Source organism: Schistocerca gregaria, chromosome 1 (genome assembly GCF_023897955.1).
Source record: "Schistocerca gregaria isolate iqSchGreg1 chromosome 1, iqSchGreg1.2, whole genome shotgun sequence".
Classification (NCBI taxonomy): domain Eukaryota; kingdom Metazoa; phylum Arthropoda; class Insecta; order Orthoptera; family Acrididae; genus Schistocerca; species Schistocerca gregaria.
In genome coordinates this window covers 312266475-312289500 of record NC_064920.1, presented here as the reverse complement: position 1 = coordinate 312289500, position 23026 = coordinate 312266475, and the positions used below count along the sequence as shown (strand labels likewise).

General features: G+C 43.9%; 1 protein-coding gene across 1 annotated transcript in view; it reads left to right on the top strand.

The window, feature by feature from the left end:
• The first annotated feature begins 289 nt into the window (after window positions 1-289).
• LOC126343191 (cholecystokinin receptor type A-like) overlaps window positions 290-23026 on the top strand; it is a 156935-nt gene continuing 134198 nt past the window's right edge. The window contains exons 1-2 of the mRNA XM_050001919.1: window positions 290-392; window positions 482-1689. Coding sequence (XP_049857876.1) covers window positions 1342-1689 — 348 coding nt within the window. The 5' untranslated portion in view covers window positions 290-392; window positions 482-1341. The remainder of the gene's footprint in view (window positions 393-481; window positions 1690-23026) is intronic.

The following is a 23026-nucleotide window of genomic DNA, read 5'->3' as shown; positions in this document are numbered from 1 at the left end:
AAGGAGCTTGCACAGGATAGAGTAGCATGGAGAGCTGCATCAAACCAGTCTCAGGACTGAAGACCACAACAACAACATGTAAGTAGTGGCTCACTGGTTCCAGACACTCGACCTTACGTGTGAGAGGGGCGTTACGAGCAGTGCGGCCCTGCCGGCGGTGACAGCTCATGAGCGCGCGCGGCGGCAGGTGGCGCAGCGCCGAGCCGCGGGCTGTGTGACGTCACGAGGTGCCGCCAGGCGGCAGGGTGGGCGCGCCGCGGGAGCCAGCAGCCAGTAGGCTCTCCGCCGCCGCTGCAGACGGACGCGCCTCTCTGCCAGCTGCGCTGTCTGCCGCCCGCCACACGTGCCGCACGTAAACACGACGCAGCGACCCGATCTGCGCTCCGTCTCAGGTAACGCGTCACACAACCGCTTCTCGTTTTTTTACCATCGTGCTGGCCGTTGTATAGTATCTAATTAAACCCTTTTTTGTCCTCAACAGGTGACGCCTTACTGTGATAATAGAACTATCAGAGCTCTTGGTCGAAGGCGATCTGCATGGCTGAATAGGACTGCACAGAGTGTTGTTGGTTTTTTGTGGCGTGTGAAACTTTTTTGGAAATGCATCAAAGGATATTGTGGTGATTAAACACTGTGAATGACGATAGCATATTTCGTGTGTCTGAAGATAGTGAATCGAGAACTTCAAACTCATTCCACTTCATTTGGTAATTTGAGAGGTAATCTAATTTCGTTGTCAAACTTGCTGCACTTACGCAGACAACTGTTTAGGACTGAGGTACTTGTCTGATTATTATGTCGGAGTACTAGCCTAAGGGAACTCGAAACGAATAATAGTATACAAGACGCCACTTAAGTATTTAATTATATGTTTTTGAGACACGGTTTTGCCACTGGATTTCGTGCAAACTGTAGTAGTAGCTAGCATTGAAACAATAATATTTCCACTGTAGAAGTGGATACTTGCGTATGAAGAACTATTGTAAGGGTAAAGTAACGTTTACTTCGTACTGCTGCAGCAGTTACTGCTAACAGCTGAAGTGTGGAGAGGCCTTCATAGTGTGTAGAAGCGCAACTGAGAACTGGAATTATTGATTTGCAACTGAAAACATTGTTCCGAGTTTGCGGTTAAGTTGGGAGTGTAAAAGAAACTGTTAAAACAGTACAGAACTGAGGACAGTGAGAGTAATAGACATAGCAGATCGCTGTAAAGCGCCTGAAGATGTGGTCTCAGACGGGATGTGTCGTGTGTAGGTTGTGCGATTCACAGAGGAGCAGCGGTCGGTCACCGCCTGCGTCCCCCGTCCGCGTGTGATCCGCGCACGTGCCGCAACCCGCGCCATGTCGTACAACTCGTCGTACCTGTGGGGCAACGACAGCGCGCCCGGCGGCTGGGGCGGCCGCTTCTTCTTCTCGTTCTACAGCGAGCTGGGCGAGCGGCGCGCCGCCGCGCTGGCCGAGGTGTGCCTGCTGTCGCTGACGCTGCTCGCGTCGCTGGTGGCGAACGCGGGCATCGCGGCCGCCGTGCTGCGCTACCGCGAGCTGCGCACCGTCACCAACTGCTTCCTGCTCAACCTGGCCGCCGCCGACGTCGTTTTCGCGCTCGGCATCCCCGCCGTCGCCGTGTCGCGCCTGCAGCGCGGCTGGCAGCTGGGCGACGGCGTCTGCCGCGCGCTCCCCTACTCGCAGGTAGGAACGCAGGCTCCAGTCACGCTGCACGTACACCGCGCTGTCACGCTGTGCTGTGTTACCACACTAGACAGAGCGTCGACAGGACGTCTTGTCTCATAGCCCCTACTTCACCGATAAATAACTCTCTCAAAGGTCTATACACAGGTTGTTTCATAATGTATGTTACATGCGTCTAGAAGTTGTAGAGTTGACTTAGTAGATGAAGTTTTACATAGACACCCATGCCCGGGAACGTCAAAGAATCACGGTACACAGCGTCAGTGTTAAGAGCGCCGGCGCCTGTGAATGTATGTATACAGGTTGCCGCGCCCAATATCTCACGAAATACGCATCAAACGAAAAAACTACAAAGAACGAAACTCGTCTAGCTTGAATGGGGAAACCAGATGGAGCTATTGCTGGCCCGCTAAATGGCGCTGCCTTAGGTCAAACGGATATCAACTGCGTTTTTGTAAATAGGAACCCCCTTCTTTTGTTACATATTCGTCTAGTACGTAAAGAAATATCAATGTTTTAGTTGGACTACTTTTTACGCTTTGTGATAGATGGCGCTGTAATAGTCACAAACGTATAAATACGTGGCATCACGTAACATTACGCCAGTGCGGACGGTATTTACTTCGTGATACATTACCCGTGTTCAAATCGACCGTTTACCAATTGCGGAAAAGGTCGATATCGTGTTGATGTATGGCTATTTTGATCAAAATGCCCAACGGGCGTGTGCTATGTATGCTGCTCGGTTTCCTGGACGACATCATGGACCAAGTGTCCGGACCGTTCGCCGGATACTTACGTTATTTAAGGAAATGTTCAGCCTCATGAAAAACGTCAACCGCGACTTGCAACAAATGATGATGCCCAAGTAGGTGTTTTGTCTGCTGTCGCGGCTAATCCGCACATCAATAGCAGACAAATTGCGCGAGAATCGGGAATCTCAAAAACGTCGGTGTTGAGAATGCTTCATCAACTTCGATCGCACCCTTACCATATTATCTATGGACCAAGAATTGCATGGCAAAGACTATGAACGTCGTGTACAGCTCTGCCACTGGGCACGAGAGAAATTACGGGACGATGACAGATTTTTTTGCACGCGTTTTATTTAGCGACGAAGCGCCACTCACCAACAGCGCTAAAGTAAACCGGCATAATATACACTATTGGGCAGCGGAAACTCCACGGTGGCTGCGACAAGTGGAACATCAGCGAACTTGGCGGGTTAATGTATGGTGCGGCATTATGGAAGGAAGGATAATTGGCCCTCATTTGATCGATGGCAATCTAAATGGTGCAATGTATGCTGATTTCCTACGTAATGTTCTACCGATGTTACTACAAGACGTTTCACTGCAAGACAGAATGGCGATGTACTTCCAACATGATGGATGTCCGGCACATAGCTGCAACATGCGTCAGCGCATTATCAATGCATGTGCGAACATTACGGAAGGAGAACTACCCGCTGTTGAGAGAAATGTCGTTACGCATATTGCCAAATGCACTGAGGTTGACGGATATCATTTTGAGCATTTATTGCATTAATGTGGTTGGCTCAAATGGCTCTGAGCACTATGGGACTTAACATCTAAAGTCATCAGTCCCCTAGAACTTAGAACTACTTAAACCTACCTAACCTAAGGACATCACACACATCCATGCCCGAGGCAGGATTAAAACCTGCGACCGTAGCGGTCGCGCGGTTCCAGACTGAAGCCCCTAGAACCGCTCGGCCATTAATTTACAGGTAATCACGCTGTAACAGCACGAGTTCTCAGAAATGATAAGTTCACAAAGGTACATGTATCACATTGGAACGACCGAAATAAAATGTTCAAACGTACCTCCGTTCTGCATTTCAATTTAAAAAACCTACTTCTTACCAACTGTTCGTCTAAAATTGTGAGTCATATGTTTGTGACTATTACATCGTCATCTGTCGCAAAGTGAAAAAAGTGGCTCAACTAAAACATTCATGTTTCTTTATGTACCACACGAATATGTAATAAAAAATGGGGGTTCCTATTTAAAAAAACGCAGTTGATATCCGTTTGACCTATGGCAGCTCCATCTAGCGGGCCAACCATAGCGCCATCTGGTTTCCCCCTTCTAGGTAGACAAATTTCGTTGTTTATAATTTTTTTCGTTTGACACTTATTTCGTAGATATTTGGCCCGGTCACGATCAATGCACCACCCTGTATACACGGTGATACCGTCATGATGTTACAAAGTTTCTCGGATATTGAAGAAGGATAAATGCATCAATTTGGGGTGAGCGTCGCTTATTCGGAAGCGAAAAGCCAAAAGTTATAAGCGAAAATCATTCTGATGCCTCTGACATTGGAATACATGTACTGATTCTCATGCTGCTAAGATGTAGTATGGACCAAGACAAGAAAAAAATGTCGAGTGAACATGCACTCTAACATGTTTAGCTGAGAAACTATGAGTGCTTGCTCACCGTCGCTAGTGTGAAACACATCTGCTCTACTAAACAAGACCTAATAGTTCTTAAGCTACGCATTTTAGACCTCATGTTTACTCGAAAAATTTTTCTTGTCTTGTTCCTCTGAAAGTTACCTACGCTTCAATCTTAACAACAAGAGTATGGATACATCTAATCCACTGTCAGAGGTATCAGAACGGTTTTTGCTCTTAACTTTCGATTCGTTCGCTTCCGAACCAGAGACTCTTACCTCACACTGATTCATTTATCCTCCTCCTACATCCCAGAAGCTTCCTAACATCATGACGAAATCACCGCGTATATATCTACACTTACGGGCGTCGGCGCCTTTAACGTTGTCGCTATGTAGCGTCGTTGGATATGATGTTCCCAGACATGCGTTTCTATGTAAAACTTGATCTACTAAGCCTCCTCTGCCGGCCTGAGTGGCTGAGCGGTTCTAGGCGCTACAGTTTGGAACCGCGTGACCGCTACGGACGCAGGTTCGAATCCTGGCTCGGGCATGGATGTATGTGATGTCCTTAGGTTAGTTAGGTTTCAGTAGTTCTAAGTTCTAGGGGACTAATGACCTCAGAAGTTGAGTCCCACACTGCTCAGAGCCATTTCAACCTTTTAAGCCTCCTCTACAACCTCCAGAAGTGTGTAACATGCATTATGAAACACACTGTGTATAAACCAGACTGTCCGTTTCCTTCTTTGTAATTTTTAAAAATCTGAACTTTTATTGCAAACTCCATGAAATTCTCTACGCTTTACTTCATGACAAGAGGAAAATAACTGTCTACAAATATCTGTAAAAGTTCTTGGCCGATTTACTTCGTATTTCTACACAATCACCTAATGAACATTTTGGCGAACATAGGCTATATATTATTTTTAATATCCGCTATATATGAAAGAAACTTTCCTACCAAACATCTCGAAAAGAACTTTTCCGATTTACTTATAGGTTCTTGACCGATTTGCTTCAGATGAAAAAAATGAAGAAAACTAATGAAAACTTCAATGCCTTACGAATGAAATATGTCGCTGTAAACTGTCTATAGTTTCTATTTCGAGCATAAATTACTCCGACGTTACCAGTCTTGGAGATGGTACTATCACGTATCACTGGATCGCAGGACGAGCGAAATCTCGAGAATTTGACAGGAACATGGCTGCAGACTCCTATTTATTGATCAGTGGCAGTTGTTATGTACGGCATATACGCTAGAAGATATTTCACTCTGTGTTTCACAGTTATTTATATTATTAAAAACCACAGTCCCGTACAAACGTTAAGACTCGTCGTGTATATGGTACCAACAAAAGTCACAACGTCGCGAGCCGAACAATAGATTGCACAGGACTAGAGATTTCCCGAACTGTGATGTAAATTGTTCTATCAGTTCGAATTGTGCACAAACTCAGCCCCACTTGAAAGAGTGAAAACTGAGCTGAAACAATAGAAAACAAAGTCTCCAAAAACACAGTGAGGTATTTAATGCAAAAATGTAATAATAGATGGCGCACATAATAATCTTCTCATACAGGGAAAGTACAAAGCTAGCGAAAATTTGCTTGAAGAAATGAATTAAAAATGTTGATACGGACAGGGTCAATCACTTTGTGTCGCCCATATTAAACATCACGGGCAACGCCAGGTACTGCAGCTAGTCCTCTGTATTTATCAGCGTAATGGGATCTTCCCGCATTGCACATATTTGTTCTCATATACACTGAAGAGCCAAAGAAACTTGCACACCTGCCTAATATCGTGTAGGGCCTCCGCGAGCACGCAGAAAAGCCGGAACACCACATGGCATGGACTTAGCTAACGTCTGAAGTAGTGCTGGAGGGAATTCACACCATGAATCCTGCAGGAATGTCCATAAATCCGTAAGAGTACATTGCACATTGCAAGGCACCCCAGAAAAGCTCAATAATGTTCATGTCTGGAGAGTTTGGTAGCCAACGGGAGTGTTTAAACTCAGAAGGGTGTTTCCAGAGACTCTCTGTACCAGTTCTGGGACCTGTGGGGTGTCGCATCAATGAATTTCCCAAGTCCGCCTGAATACACAATGGACATGAGTGGATGCACGTGATCAGACAGGATGCTTATGTATTTGTCACCTGTCAGAGTCGTGTCTAGACGAATCAGGGGTCCCATATCACACCAACTGCACACGTCCCATGCCAAAATAGAGCCTCTACCAGCTCGAACTATCCCCTGTTGACATGTAGAGTCCATGGATTCCATACCCGTACAGGTCCGTCCGCTCGATACAATTTGAAATGAGATTCGCCCGACCAGGAAACATGTTTCCTGTCATCAACTGTCCAATGTCGGTGTTGTCGGGCCCAGGCGAAGCGTAAAGCTGTGTGTCTTACAATCATCAACTGTACCCGAGTGGGCCTTCGGCTCCGAAAGCCCATATAGATTATGTTTCGTTGAATGGCCCGCACGCTGACACTTGTTGATGGCCCAACACTGAAATCTGCAGAAATTTGCGGAACGTTGTACTTCTGTCACGTTGGACGATTCTCTTCAGTCGCCGTTGGTCCCTTCCTTGCAGGATCTTTTTTCGGACGCAGCAATGTCAGAGATTTGATATTTTATCGGATTCCTGATATTCACGGTACACTCGTGAAATGGTCGTACGAGAATATCCCCATTTCTTTGCTACCTCGGAGATGCTGTGTCCCATGTATCGTGCGCCGACTATAACACCACGTTCAAACTCACTTAAAACTTGAACGGAACGTTGTACTTCTGTCACGTTGGACGATTCTCTTCAGTCGCCGTTGGTCCCTTCCTTGCAGGATCTTTTTTCGGACGCAGCAATGTCAGAGATTTGATATTTTATCGGATTCCTGATATTCACGGTACACTCGTGAAATGGTCGTACGAGAATATCCCCATTTGTTTGCTACCTCGGAGATGCTGTGTCCCATGTATCGTGCGCCGACTATAACACCACGTTCAAACTCACTTAAAACTTGACAACCAAAGCTTGTAGTAGCAGTAACGAATCTGACAACTGCGCCAGACACTTGGCTTATATAGGCGTTGCCGACAGCAGCGCCGTATTCAGCCTGTTGATATATGCGCATGTCTCTTTTCTGGCGTTTCGATGTAGGCTATAACTGTAGCGAATATCTCCATTCAGTTTCACCTGAATTCTAAGGAAATTGTCTGATTCTCCAGAGTTTTATACCATGTGACTCTAGATATGATTATAAAGTTTACTATGACAAACAACTGTATCTGGCCTTAAAACATGCTAGCAAAGTTATTGGCTATTTGCATTGCTAATTTTTGACTACTGGTGGGCGTATTTAACAATACAATTTTCGCTTCATGATTTTAAAATATTTCAAGTAATTTAAATCGGGAAATAAACACCAACAGTTTGTTGTCAAACATTTTTATCTGTCGTGCATTCTGACACCGCCTTCAGCCCTACATGTAATAGAGGTTTCTTAGTCCCACAATATTTTTATACAAATAATGAGTCATGTACATACTAAAATTGCTCTAGCGCTTCCTGATTTTTGGTTTCACCGACATTAGGCATAGGGCTGCTTGGGGTGTCTAAGTAATGTCACTGTATATACCATCCCCACACAACCGCCCTCGTCTCTTTCAGTGAACTGTCACCAATGACTAGAGTTCCCGAAAACTATCTATTCGATCGTAATATCGGTCGTTGTCGAATATTTCTACATGTGATGGGTTCTGGACCCCCCACCCCCCACCCCCACCAACGCAAAGAGGGTGGCTGCGTAGGGCTATACTAATCCAGAAATTACCCAAGTCTCGTGTACAACCTCTCCCGGAATTTCATCGTAATCAGACGAATGGTGTAGGAAAACAAACAAGCAACCAAATATTCAGTTCTATATATTCCAGCCCTAAACGGTGACGTTCGAGGATGCATCCATGTTCTAAAAAGTCCGAATACATTTGCGGCATTAAGGAAGTAGTAAGGAAGTAGTAGTAGAATTTATTAATGGCCAAACCAAAATTCATAGCGTATGTTCTGATAAATGACAGCAACCTGCTACACTGTTTGTTTTTAGCGTGATTAAAAAGCCTTTTACTTCGGATTCTCCACTACCGCACAGTTTCAGCTGTGTAGGCAATTCAAGCTAGTATAATCCGCCAATTTGTGCTACTGTCAAATTGTATGTCTAGTTATGTATTCCAGAACGAGATTTTCACTCTGCAGCGGAGTGTGCGCTGATATGAAACTTCTTGGCAGATTAAAACTGTTTGCCGGACCGAGACTAGAACTCGGGACCTTTGCCTATCGCGGGCAAGTGCTCTACCATTTTATTTCTTTCAGAAGTGCTAGTTCTGCAAGGTTCGCAGGAGAGCTTCTGTAAAGTTAGGAAGGTAGGAGACGAGATACTGGCAGAAGTGAAGTTGTGAGGACGGGGCGTGAGTCGTGCTTGGGTAGCTCCGTTGGTAGAGCACTTGCCCGCGAAAGGCAAAGGTCCCGAGTTCGAGTCTCGGTCCGGCACACAGATTTAATCTAGTTATGTATTGTTAAAATGTAGTGGGTTTACATCGGACTGGACGCTCTGACACTTGTAAATGGTATGTTATAGCACTGCTGTTCAGGAAACTCTTGGTGTCTTGTTGGTTTCAGTCGCTGGCAAACCTACTACATTCTAACAATGAAACATCAGGCAAAAATTTTGAGTCAACACATTTCTAGCCTTAGGGCGGGTTATATCATACTGCCTTCAAAATGGCAACACTTTCGAATCAATGTACTAGTGGTGAAGCCAAAATGAAAAAAAACATATTCAGGTAACGAAAGCCAGTGTGGAAGATTACTGTCATGCAATGAAGTTGTTTTGGATATGGACCTGTTAGTATTTGAAGAACTGATTTGTAAAATATATTAGTAAGTTCTTCGCATTGTTCAGAAACGAAAGAATAGGAAAAGTATCGTCCAAACATTTCTGACCATTAACAATTATTTGTTCAAAAACATTCGCATAAAAATATCCTCTTGCAAGTTTCACTGTGTCAGAAAACAAAGTTAGTAATAGAATAAAGATTAAGATGACAAAGAGGGGCAAAACTCATTGCCATAACATGAGTGAGCACGGCAAGTATAACTTCTGATATTAGCAGGTGACGCCATCGTACACGGTGAGCGGCAAAACTTTCTACCCGTGGAACCTTGACGGCAATGCTGCGTCACGTTCAGTTGACTCTGTGCGGACGCCACCATTTGAGATGCATTGTGGAATGATGTAATGTGACGCCCGGTATGAATCGACCTGGTACGATTAGAACTTGTGCTCTGCTGTACTAGTAGCTTCCACATTTCTTCTCATTGTTCCATTTGTCATGGGTATTGTTAATTCCACATCTATACAGATACTGTACAACCAATGTACTATTCCAGTCACATATGGAACGAGAGAGAAGTGACTCAGTAGCTGCATGTCTGTATACCATCACTAGTCTAATTCTAGTGTTTCCCTACGCAAAATATATGATGAATGAAACAGATATGTGGCTCAGCCTATCTCCATTGTTGAACCTCTAGATTTACTCCACAGACTTTTCTCGGGAATAATACTGATTTTCTCTGAAAAATTACCCTATCAGTTGCAGTGGCATCTGTATTTCATAACTGTACATATTTTACCTACTTGCTGCATTACAGCAACACGTAAATCATTTTAGGGGGAAAAATCGTCATATTTTAGACACTATCACTTAACTGTACACGATGTATACAGGGGAATCAGAACTCCATAGCCAAACTCTCAGAAGTGGTAGTATGGACCAATGGAAGGAAAATATGTGTAGTAAACATGGGCTCTAAAGTGTGTACTTTAAGAGTTACGAGCTCGTGTTCAGTAGAAGAGATTTTTTTCCACAGTAGCCAAGATCAACACGTCTCATAGCTTGTAATATATGCTCTCTAGAACCCACGTTTACTAGTCGCCGGCCGTTGTGGCCAGGCGATTCTAGGCGCTTCAGTCTGGAACCGCGCGACCGCTACGGTCGCAGTTTCGAATCCTGCCTCAGGCATGGATGTGTGTGATGTCCTTAGGTTAGTTAGGTTTAAATAGTTCTAAGTTCTAGGCGACTGATGACCTCAGATATTAAGTCCCATAGTGCTCAGAGCCTTTTGAACCATTTTTTACTTGTCATTTTTTTCTTGTTGAATCCATACTACCACACCGCAAAATATAGAAAGAAAAGCTTTCAGTAGAAGAGATATGTCTCACAGTAGCGGAGAAAGTTGCTCATAGCTATTCAGGTATGTATTTTAGAATACATGTGCATTTTTGTCCTCTTTTAGTCCATACTACCTTCTCTGAAAGTCTTCCGGTTGAGTTCTGGTTCATCCTTTATAAAAGGATGTGGTGAATAAGTTTCGAAGCTTCTTGAGGAAGCTATTGCTGCAAACGGGGAAGCTGCAACGCCAGAAAACTGTAGCGGTATGGGTGAGGACCTCGAGAGGGCCCTCTCTGAGTGCTAATGTTGCAGTAGATCCTTAATGTAAACAAATGCCACTTGTTGAAGTAGAGAGGCAGGAAGATTCTTTATGGAGCCATTACATAATTGTCGATCTATCAGTGGAAACGGCACCAGTAGTTGAATATCTAGCATATTCACCCAGCAGGGCGGGGAGACTGCATAAAACCAGTTCTAGAAGTAGTGGATGTCAGACTGGCTTTCGTTGGAACAGTCCTGCATTAATGAATTCTGCTGGTCAGTCTGGTACGTCACAAGGTGGAAATAATAGAGAAGACACAAAGAAGAGCAGTGAGATTCGTCACGAGTTCGTTTAAGAAGTGTGAGACCATTACGCAGACGCCTGTATAGCAGTGTCAGACGCTACAAGAATTGTGTGCGTCATGTAAAGTAATGATTACCTTATTCCGGTAAAACCACGTGAAATGACCGTGCCCTGAAATATGAGTGGGTCTGTTTCGAGCCTACACGGAGCCTTATCGGTAGTACACTGGACTCACATTCGGGAGGACGACGGTTCAATTCCTGATTTAGGTTTTCCGTGATTTCCCTAAATCGCTCTAGGCAAATGCCGGGATGGTTCCTTTGAAAGGGCGCGGCCGACTTCCTTCCCCATCCTTCCCTAATCCGATGAGACCGGTGACCTCGCTGCCTGGTCTTCTCCCCGAAACAACCCAACCCAACCTTATCGGTAGTCGTTATTTCCGCACACCAATCACAAACTGAAGGGAAAAAAGGAAGAAGCGCTAATGATACACCACCACAAACTAAGGTATAAATGTAGATTCAAAGAGGAACGGAACGGGAAGTGAAGAAGGTAGATCAGGGAACGGATTTCAATCCCCTCCTCGTAACGCCCCCTCCAAATACACACCCTTCCCTCCTTCACACCGACCACCTTGATTTGTTTTTCATTTTCGCCGTAAATCTTTAGGTGTCAGCAATGATGGACTCTTAACATAAAATGAAGTTTTCTTTCCCAGCAACAACTTCTGTGTTGGACGTAGGTGGTGTGCCTGATTCTTTGTGTGGTGCACTCGCACGTGACCTATAATTGACCCAAGATCTCTTCTCCGGGTTTATGTTCCTGACGAGCGGACTAGATTACGATCCAATAGATAATGTGAGGGCAGCATCCCGCGTCACATAACGAAGAACAGATCAGCTTGCATTTGAGTGCTATACCTGTCTCTTTAAAACGCCAATAAACGCGCTGACCGTTCTAAGACTCTGCTCATATGTTCCGCAGTTCGCAAGGTAGAGTGTGATGGCCCACCTTTGGAACGCAGTGCAACAGCCATTCTGCGTGACATGGATTCAGTAAGTTCTCGGCAGGTTTCCGAAAGTATGGAGTGTCATAACACCAGGTGTCTACGCAGTCCCTGTAAATTATGGGCTAGGGATATGTAGGCGAAGAGCCGGCGCTTTATAGCGTTGTGGATGTGTCCCATCACCGCGGGACCGCTACGGTCGCAGGTTCGAATCCTACTTCGGGCATGGATGTGTGTGATGTCCTTAGGTTAGTTAGCTTTAAGTAGTTCTAGGTTCTAGGTGACTGATGACCGTAGCAGTTAAGTCCCATAGTGCTCAGAGCCATTTGAACCATTTTTGAATAAATTCAGTCAATTAATATGGAAACTGTAATACCGATTTTTCTTCTCCGTCCCACATAATGAAATAAACCGGAAGTTAAATGAGAAATTTTTCGATTGTGTACTTCATTTGCTAAAGTGTATTTAGACGCTCAGCTTCATCCCGTTCAGGTAGGAATTGAAGATTCCTCACAGTCATGAAAACTCATATATGTTAAAGCTTGCTTAGAATTTAAGTGGAGAAATTGTCAGAAACTGATGTTCGAACACACGGAACATTTCAGCTTGTTAAATATATATTAGAGTATACTACAAATTGAAGCAAAGCAAATGGAATTTTATAAAGTGATATATTGAAACTTGGGACTCTGAAGTCGTCTGTGGCAAGTTGAAGCTCAGGTTGTGATGTAGAGCGAGTTGAACCGCTAAAACTGAAAATGTGTTTCGAAACGAACTTTGCTGAATAAAATACGATATTATTAGAGATTTTTGCACATGGGGGATTCTTTGGAAAAAGTAATGTCGTTGTTCGTCGTTTGTCCATGACCACAGTGAGAGCATGAAATAGAAAGAGGCCGGTAGTACACCATTAAAGGTTCGTTCAGGTTGCTTATTGCAATAGCACAGATGTCGTATATTGAGATAAAAATCTATAATCTCCATAAAATTGTGACAGCACTAATACGTCTCAACTTTTTTTTTAATCTTATGGGACTTAACTGCTAAGGTCATCAGTCCCTACGCTTACACACTACTTAACCTCTATTATCCTAAGGACAAACACACGCACACACACACGCACACACACACACACACACACACACACACAGACACACACACACACACACATGCCCGAGGGAGGACTGGAACCTCCGCCGGGACCAGCCCCACAGTCCATGACTGCAGAGCCTTAGACCGCTCGGCTAATCCGACGCGGCGTCTCAACTTTCATATTTTTTTATTGTGGGGGCAAACCAACAGTTTACTTCGTGATACTCCTGTGAACAGTGAAGGTGTTGTATCCTGTGAGATTAGGCTAGCTTATATCAAGTGCATTTCTCGTGCCTCTGTCCCGCATGGGCCGCAGGGTTGGCATGACATCCCCCCCCCCCCCCCCCCCTCGCTCAATTCCACCCTCCCGTGAACGAGCCCGGTTCACCTAACGGGAAGTGGGAAACCAACTAAAAACTACATCCAGGCAGGGCGGCACACCGACCTTAAGTTGTTAATCCGCCCGACGGATTCAATCCTGGGACGGAGCTCCTCCCCGTTCAGCAAGCGGCGCTTTAACACTTATCGGGGTGGGTAGAGCCCTTAAAATTACGAACGTGATAAAGTGCGGGTACAACACGTTTCAAACTTATAAAGGTCATCTCGAAATGGGATTCTCTCTTTTTTTTCTCCTCTCGGTCAGAGAAGCTGATAAAATTAAACACTGGCCACGCTGTACATACCCCTAAAATTGCATCTAAAAAAAAAAAGAGTTGACTTAAAACGTTCAGTGCTACTGTGTTGTAATCCCTGTTCTTAATACTGTGTTTGCTTCACGTCAGCTGTATGCTCCACTTTACTACAATTTTCAAAAACAGTGAGCTATTTTTACAGCATTGAACAGCAAGGGAAATTTAATTTTTAGCTATAGTGGTATGTGTATCTGCAGCATCTTCTCTTGTTAATGACAGTCTAGTAAGAGTGATATACTACAAAATTCCTGGCCTTACCCAGAACTGCTGAAACGTCAACACAAGTAAACGCCGCTGTTCGCTTCGGGTCACTAGTTAATCCGTTCTGTTACGGCCATGTCTGCTTGAAATCCGGCCTTGCGTTTGTGTTACAAAATTCCTTTTCCTTCATGGTAATAGATGCACGTCCGCAGTGAATCAGCATACGCAGAAAAACAGCTCTCGCTGCTGGTCTTGAAGGATGATTTGTCTCCGCTAAGGCCCATGGATCACTCACAGGATTTATTGAATGTTGCCACCGGAAATCGAGTAATCAAGTCCACATTAAACTCATTTTCACACAACCTCTGTTTCATTTACAGAAGCCGCGATTAACTTAAGGCAACTTGCCTTTGTACGCCTGGGAAAATGGTAACAACCGTCATAAAGGCTATACGGCTCTAATTAAAAACGTGAATTCTTGTAGGATGAAAATTAAGGGACAATAGGAGTGTTTCTTGCTGAATGTTTTGATATATATTAATCATATTAGTTTTCGCGCTGACTTTATTACAGTTTTTTTATTAAGATCAGTAAATTATATTTTTATATGCCGGTGCATACTTGAATGTATACACTGACTGCCTTACTTAGATACTTGAAACTATAAGTACACTCTAACAACTTGCATATGTAAATAGTAGACTACATTCACGTCATTTCAGCCACAAGTCTTTACTCTAAAAATATTTACACCTGATAATGAAAATTAAGGATACGTTTCATAATTAACCTGATGTATTTTCCTTCCTGTTGATGGCACATTAGTGTCCGCTAAATACTGCACTGAAAACTTTCAGACCTCTAGCTCAATCAATTTTTTTTTTTCGTAAAACAAATTTGTCAGTAAATTTAACTGTCCGAAAATTCAGTTGAAAACTACATTTGATCTCTGACTCACCTCTGTTTTTTCTTATACGTTCGAGTTGCATGATCTTGTTGTGCATGTTTCTCATCTTATTTGTCTTCCTTTTCTTGTTGATCCTTGTTATTCTGGCTTCTTCAATTACCTCAAGGACCCAATTTTCACCTTCGGCTACTCTCATGGAATCAATTAGCAACAGTGATTTTCTCATATTAAACCCGGAAAATATTCCCAGTAATTCTAGAACTTCCCACCTGGAAAAAAAGAAAAAAAAACGCTGGAAAACCAGTTGTAAAAGGGGATCATGAAGAGCATCGCAAAGCGTATCTTTTAACAGGGCTGCCAATTTGCAGAACATTTGTATAGCATATGTTTCTCGAACAGGAGTCTAATGGCAACACTGACGTGTGAAAGCAGTGGAAACATGGGTGTGGACAAATACCGAGAGAGAGCTTTCATAAGCTGATTTACAAACAACTACCTGATGTTCAATACAGTTCTTTCAATCATCGTCCTGTTAAAAAAAACTCTGAAAATATATTTAAGGTGAAAAAAAAAAGATTTTTTGAAGCAATTTCACAGACTAGTTATCTTAACGGTGACCAAATAACATAGTTGAACTATCTTTTGCTCATCCGAAACAGTTTTTTTCATCTGACAGTGCTGTGTTGATGGCTTTCTTCCGTTGGCTGGCAGTTGGCTACCTTCGCACACCGACCTATTGCTAGGGAACAACTGACATAATTATAGAACATGCAAGACTGGAATCAGAGTCTTTCATGGACAATGCTGTCAATAAGTGAACTGCCAAGGCGAGCAAAGTGCCCCCCACCCCCTCCCCCAGTTTGAGTTTTCCAATATCTGCTACAGTGTGGTCATGTTGCTATGACTTTCATTGTTTTTTTTTAACCCTTATTTTCTCACTTCATTCCTATTTAATACTTCCTTCACTTTCCATTACATAGCACTAACGTATTGCAAAGTAATTAAAGCATTCATGGTTCAACATCGTAAACATCAGATAAGGTTCCATTAGCGGAAATGTACCAGTGTCATTTCTGGGACTTCTAATGTGCTCCAACAACCCAGTTACAAAGAAATTGTTGAGAACTCGTACTCAAGGTGCAATTTGATATCAGTTACGTGTGTAAATTGCCACCAGTGATGAACGCTGTACGGGAATGCTAAATTTACTATTGAACAGAATCGAAACAATCGTGACGGTGCAGGAACCTACCTAAAATCCTGAATTCCTTCACCATCCCTACTGCATCCAAGCTAGTGGTCATTATCTCGCAGTCTCATCATCAGTGAAACAACAGTTTTTTCACTGGCACTATCACTAGAAGTGGATCGCTGGTAAAGCATGAGCAGACTTACTCTCTTCTTTAGCATACACTCTTTTACGACCTGTGAGGCAGCAAGGTAAAAATTAAGTTCTATTTTCTTTTGTTTTGATTTCCATAAGGTACAGTTTTAATTATAGTTTTCATTCATTATTAAATGCTGAATTTTAGTTTCGTTTTAGCCTTGTCATTGCCTTTGTGTAAACTACACAACCAACTTGAAACTATAATCCAAATAATTAATTTTATACGGGCTCCTGTCACATTAATGTGAAAACCTGTCAGAAGCCTGAATTACTGAATTACCGTCTTTTGCAGCACGAAAGTGCAGGAGGACAGTCACTGAGATTCTGGAATGGGATATGGAGCCATACTGACTTCAGTACCGTGGATAGCTTCGGCTAGGTCTCTCTGTTAAGGATCCGCTCTCTTGAGGATCGTGGTGGCCTCATAGATTCTCGAATGGGTTTACATCCGCGAAGTCTGTTGTTCTGGGAAGTACAGTAAACTCAACCTGGTGCTCTTTTAAACCACACAAGCAGACAGCTAGCTGTGTGAGGTTGCAGTGCCCTGCTGGTAGATGCCACTGTGCCGAGGAAAAAACAACATATATTTAGGGGTAGACATAGTCACCAAGAACAGCAGATGCGTACTTGTGTTGATCCATTGTAACTCCCACGTTGACGAGACCGTTTAGGGAACGCCACGAAAACATTCCTCAGACCACCTTAATGCTCCTTCGTCCGTCCTGTAGCGCTTTCGTCGATTGTGTCAGGGTCGTACATGCCAATGGACATCTGTCCGATGACGCATAAAACGTGATTCATCTGAAAAGGCCACCAGTCGCCAATGAGTGTGCGTCCAGTGCAAATTCCAGCCTTCGTCGCCGATGTACAGAGGTCAGCCTGGGTGCAGAAACGGAGCCCATGCGCAGCAACGTTCGTTGAACGATCTCTGAGGAGACACTGTTGGTCGCCCCTTGGTTTATCTGGGGAGAGGGGGGGGGGGGGGGAGCGGAGGGGTTGTAGAGTTGCTCAGTAGTTGCACTTCTTTTCGCCCATACACATCTCCACAGCCGTCGTTGACCTCTGTTATTGATGGCATGTTGTGACCACAGTTGTCTCGGCGCCATTCTGGATAGCATCATTTTGTCATGAACAGTATACTTTAATCATGGTGACATGCGAACTGTTTACAAAATCTGACGTTTCGGAATTCTTCCACCTTTGGCCCGGAAGTCAATAATTATGCCTTTTAGGACGTCAGATAAATCGCTCCATTTCCTCATTACGACAACGAATGCATTGTTTTCTCGCGTCCCTCGGACGAGCTGTACATACCTTCCACTCCTGGTGCTGTCACCTGGCGTCTGGTTATTGTACGACGACGTCGAACGCAGTTGGTTGTCACATTAATGTGACTGGGCCGTGTATATTACGATACTTTCGGAATTGCAAGTAACGGCCAACGGGTTAAAAACTGCAGTGACTTAGCTACCATCCCGTGCATATGCTATTAGTTCACGAAGAAAACATTATCTTACAGAGGCAACAGTCCACAAGTTTGCCATAACCGATTTGATGAAGCCGAGATGCTTAGTCCGGGATTTGAACATCGCTTCTTACAGATCGATGGCAAAGATATCAACATCTGCGCTCCAGAAACAAAACTATCCTGAGTCGCATTTTCTCTTCTCCAGTGTCTTCTGTGGCATATAAATATGTAAATTGGCTAGCCCACGGGTGGTTACCGTGCATATTGTGGACAGCAAATCGGACAGTAACGAGGGAAATGGCGCAATGCTTAACACACAGAACGGAGAACAAGCGTTTGTGGAATATCTGTCCGACTACCCTTAATAAGAATTTCCGTACTCTCCATAAATGACTGTAGATCAAGTGGTGGGTGGTTCCTTAGAAAGGCGACGGTCATCTTCTTTCTCTCCTTTTCTACGACTTAACCGCCGAGCGATGTGATGCACTGCTAGGACAGAAGACTTACATTCAAGAGGATGGTGGTTCAGTTGCTCGACCGACCATCCACATTTACGTAGTAAAATGAAACACCTACAGCCGTCATTTTAATTTTATTTTATTATCTTTCAGCCAGTTTCGGTGACACCATCTTCAGGCCTGTATGCACAAACTGTAATGACAGCATTGTATAACTTCGACATGACGCATAGATATATTTATATTCCCATTCTGATAGCTTTATCTGTATTGATATTTTGATACTGTTGATGCTGTCCTTTTATGAGGACTACCTTCAAGTAGATGTATATTTAGTATTTTATCCATCCTCAGCGACTGTAGTTGTATGTATGGAAATAACCAGCAACCGGCTGAATAAAAGAAATTAAATTTCTTTTATGCAACTAGTTGCTGATTATTTGGATAGAGATGCATATTTCTCTGGTTTACTTATTTCTGATGTTGTTATAGTTGCTTTCATACACGTATCATTTTTTACATATATTTTTTTAGTTTGGTGGGTTACTACATTATTTTGCAGTTTAGTCCATCATCTAACTGACCAGTTTTTAATAGTAGAATATTTAATTAATGATCTTATTAACAAACAGTACAATTTTACAACGTATAGAGAGGAAATTCTTTATGATATAAACATAAATTCTATATTTAGTAAGGTTGTGTGACTAGGGCCTCCCGGCGGGTAGACTGTTCGCCGGGTGCAAGTCTTTCGATTTGACGCCACTTCGGCGGCTTGCGCGTCGATGGGGATGAAATGATGATGATGAGTACAGCACAACACCCAGTCCCTGAGCGGAGAAAATCTCTGACGCAGCCGGGTATCGAACCCTGGCCTTTAGGATTGACATACTGTCGCGCTGACCACTTCTTTTTTATATTTTTTTCTGCATTTTGTTCGTTGTTGATCGTTGTGTTTGGTCGTTGCGGACGTCACATGACATCCGTCCACGTTCGTTGTTCATCATTTCACTCAGTTTTTTATTACAGAGGCCAACCACCTCTCTGACCGAACACGCGGAGTTACCGTGCCGGCAACACTCAGCTACCGGGGCGGTCTGTTGTTGGTATATGACAAAAGATATATTGCTGTCGGTTCTTATGAAATGATTGCTGTAAGTTCACTTACAAAGAACTGGCCTTGATTATTGTTATGTTTTTAATCTGTCTTTGTATTTGCACGGTTGGTATGTTGACGATACTTTAGTTACTGTTTAGGCATATAGGCCTGAAGATGGTGTATTGAGTAGCCGAAACTGGTTGCATTATAATAAAATAACATCAAAACGACGACTCTAGGTGTTTTGTAAATGAAGACTCGAAGTCGCGCAAACTATCAATCATAAGGATGGACACAGAACATTCATATTTAGATTTTCCGTCGGTTGAGGCAAATGTCGGGTCGGGGCCCTTGAAAAGGACACTGCAGATATTGCTCTTCTCCATCCATAATCCGAGTTCCTAGCCCGTATCTAATTATCTCGTCGTCGACGGAACGTTAAAGCCTAACTGTCCTTAGCCTGTCATTCACCGACTTCCCTAGTGTTCCGTCTGTATCGAATTCGACAACATGTTAAACCAAACCTACCATTCTTCTCTCCTGTACCACTCAGACTCCTTTCACTAATTCTAACAACATCCAGGCGTTTGTCATACGAATTCATGGCAGCAAACCTGCCAGTTGCGTAAGGGAACTTGGGAGCGGGCGCTCTTTTCCTGCTGGCGCGTGGGTGGATTATGGCGACGCTGAGAGACGGCCAGCTGCAACAGTTCGCGAGGAGGCAGAAGAGCTACAGGGGCCGACAGCTCGGGCCCGGTAAATACCACACTTCCAGGAAGCAGGCGCTAAATCTCCGCCGTGACGCCACTGGAAGCGTCGCACGAGGCGACGCCGCAGCGTCGGCGGCGCAGTGCCGCAGTGCCGCAAGGAGACCGCAGGCGTCGCCGTTCCAGGCTAGCCGGGCGCGTGCGGTGTGCCACAAGCGACTCACCAGGGCGGAAGGGCCGACCCGGCGCGACGGCCGGCGGCCGCTCCGACGTTCTCCTTTGTGACGGTCGCACTCACCACAGACGGGCTGGCAGTTACACAGTAGTTGACGGCAGTAGTTCATTTGTTTTCCCTCTGACCTCTGCTTTTCGGTAAGAGGTGTGACGATTTGGAAGTTACGGGGAAGTATTATCGCCCTGCCGGCCGGGGTGGCCGAGCGGTTCTAGGCGCTACAGTCTGCTGGAACCGCGCGACCGCTACGGTCGCAGGATCGAATCCTGCCTCGGGCATGGATTTGTGTGATGTCCTTAGCTTAGTTAGGTTTAAGTAGTTCTAAGTTAAGTTCCATAGTGCTCAGAGCCATTTGAACCATTTATTATCGCCCTGTAGCAGCCATCTGCCTCCATAGCCCGTTCGTTTCCTGGCGCGGAAAAAGTTTTTCTCTCTGGTGGTCTAAACAGAGCTGATGGCGTGATTTCCTAGCCATGAAGCTAAGTACCAGTTTCGTTTCCTAAATATTATTGCGCCGTTTACGAGGAGAACACAGCAAACGCCGTAAACCGATTTCGCAGAAACTTTGCTCAGCCGAAGAGGAGTCGAAGTAAGCGAACACGTTCAAAATGAAACTTCCTGGCAGATTAAAACTGTGTACCGGACCGAGACTCGAACTCGGGACCTTTGCGTTTCGCGGGCAAGTGCTCTACCATGTGAGCTATCGAAGCACGACTCACGCCCGGTCCTCACCGCTTTACTTCTGCCAGTATCTCGTCTCCTACCTTCCAAACTTTACAGAAGCTCTCCTGTGAACACCTTCAGAACTAGCACTCCTGAAAGAAAGAATATTGCGGAGACATGGCTTAGCCACAGCCTGGGGGATGTTTCCAGAATGAGAGCTTCTGTAAAGTTTGGAAGGTAGGAGACGAGATACTGGTAGAAGTAAAGCTGTGAGGACCGGGGGTGAGTCGTGCTTTGGTAGCTCAAATGATAGAGTTGCCCGCGAAAGGCAAAGAACCCGAGTTCGAGTCTCGGTCGGGCACACAGTTTTAATGTGCAAGGAAGTTTCATATCAGCGCACACCCCGCTGCAAAGTGGAATTCTCATTATGGAAACGTTCAAAATCGTTCAAATGGCTCTGAGCACTATGGGACTTAACATCTGAGGTCATCAGTCCACTAGAACTTAGAACTACTTAAACCTAACTCACCTAAGGACATCACACTCATCCATGCCCGAGGCAGGATTCGAACCTGCGACCCGTAGTGGTCGCGCCGTTCCAGACTGAAGCGCCTAGAACCGCTCGGCCACACCGGCCGGCAGCGGACACGTGTCTCGACTTACTCGTAGGTATACGATCGCTTCTACGAAAACTACTCTCAAATTTTTCGAGGTAATTTATTCGCCATATATGGGAAGAGAGTCCAACTGAAACAGTGCCACAGTGGCTAACGTAGCGGATTCAAAATTTAGTGCCCCGTGTTCGAAATACTATCATCATCTTTAAAATTACCAAATAAGCAGCAACCAGTCGCAAAATCATGTTTCCTTTATTTACTTTTGCAAATCGATCTCAACTGATTAACACCGATGATGGCTGTTAATCAGTTGAAATTGATTTGCAAAAGGAAATAAAGAAAACATTATTTTGCGACTGGTTGCTGCTTATTTGGTATTTTTATGGTTTACGGTAGCTGCACAACTTAGGAACCATATGGAGCCCACCGTTCAGAAATCATCATCTATATTTTTATATTTCATTTATCCACCTACGTCCGTAGAAGATTGCTACACGAATGTTTTCCAATGTATTCTGAAACACTGTTGACCTCATTCGTCTACTAATTTGGTGTCTTATGAATGATTTTTTTCAAAAAAAAGAAAAAAGTTGAAAGAACAACTAAATGATTGGAAAAATTACTTGAAATTGTTTTAGATGAAATTCCTCTAAAGTATCTTTATTCACAATCAATTTCAAGCGTCACTTTTCGGAAAATTTATCATTTATTGTTGGTTGGCAGCGAAATTATTGCGAAGAAATTACCAACGCGTGAAATCTTCAGCAGTATTAATGACGTTAATTTTCGGAGTGAAAATCATGGAGAGAGATGTCGCCTTTGCACGATGTTCCTGGTGTCCGGAATTTCTATGTTTGGAATGTTTCTACGATCCGTATCAGCCAAGAGAATGCACCAAACATTACTGAGGAACAAACATAACAATAAAATATAAGAATTAAGAATTCATAGAGTGAAAATCATGGAGAGAGATGTCGCCTTTGCACGATGTTCCTGGTGTGCGGAATTTCTATGTTTGGAATGTTTCTACGATCCGTATCAGCTAAGAGAATGCACCAAACATTGCTGAGGAACAAACATAACAATAAAATATAAACATTAAGAATTCATAGAGGAATGAGAATGTAATAAGATTGTAACCCGTGAAAATACCATACACATGTACATTAAGTAATAATATAGGACATTTATTTTGAAACTCAGATGTGATTTTACAGTTAATATAGAGCTCTTGGATCCCCTAAGTTGATAAGAAATATTGGTGTAGTAACCTGCTACTGATTCGGGTAGACAAACGAAAAAAATAGAATAAAATAAATAAAATTAATTGTCGGGTTTAGAACAGGCATTGCACGAAAAAGCTACAGGTCGCGACGCTGTCACTGATATGATACGCAAGTTGGGGTGGCAGTCATTGAAGCAAAAGCGGTTTCCTTTGCGGTGAGATGTATTTACCAAACTTCAATCAACCACTTTCTCTTCCGAATGCGCAAATATTTTGTTGACTCCCACCTACGTAGGGAGAAATGATCATCATAATAAGATAAGAGAAATCAGAACTCGAACGGAAAGATTTGGGTG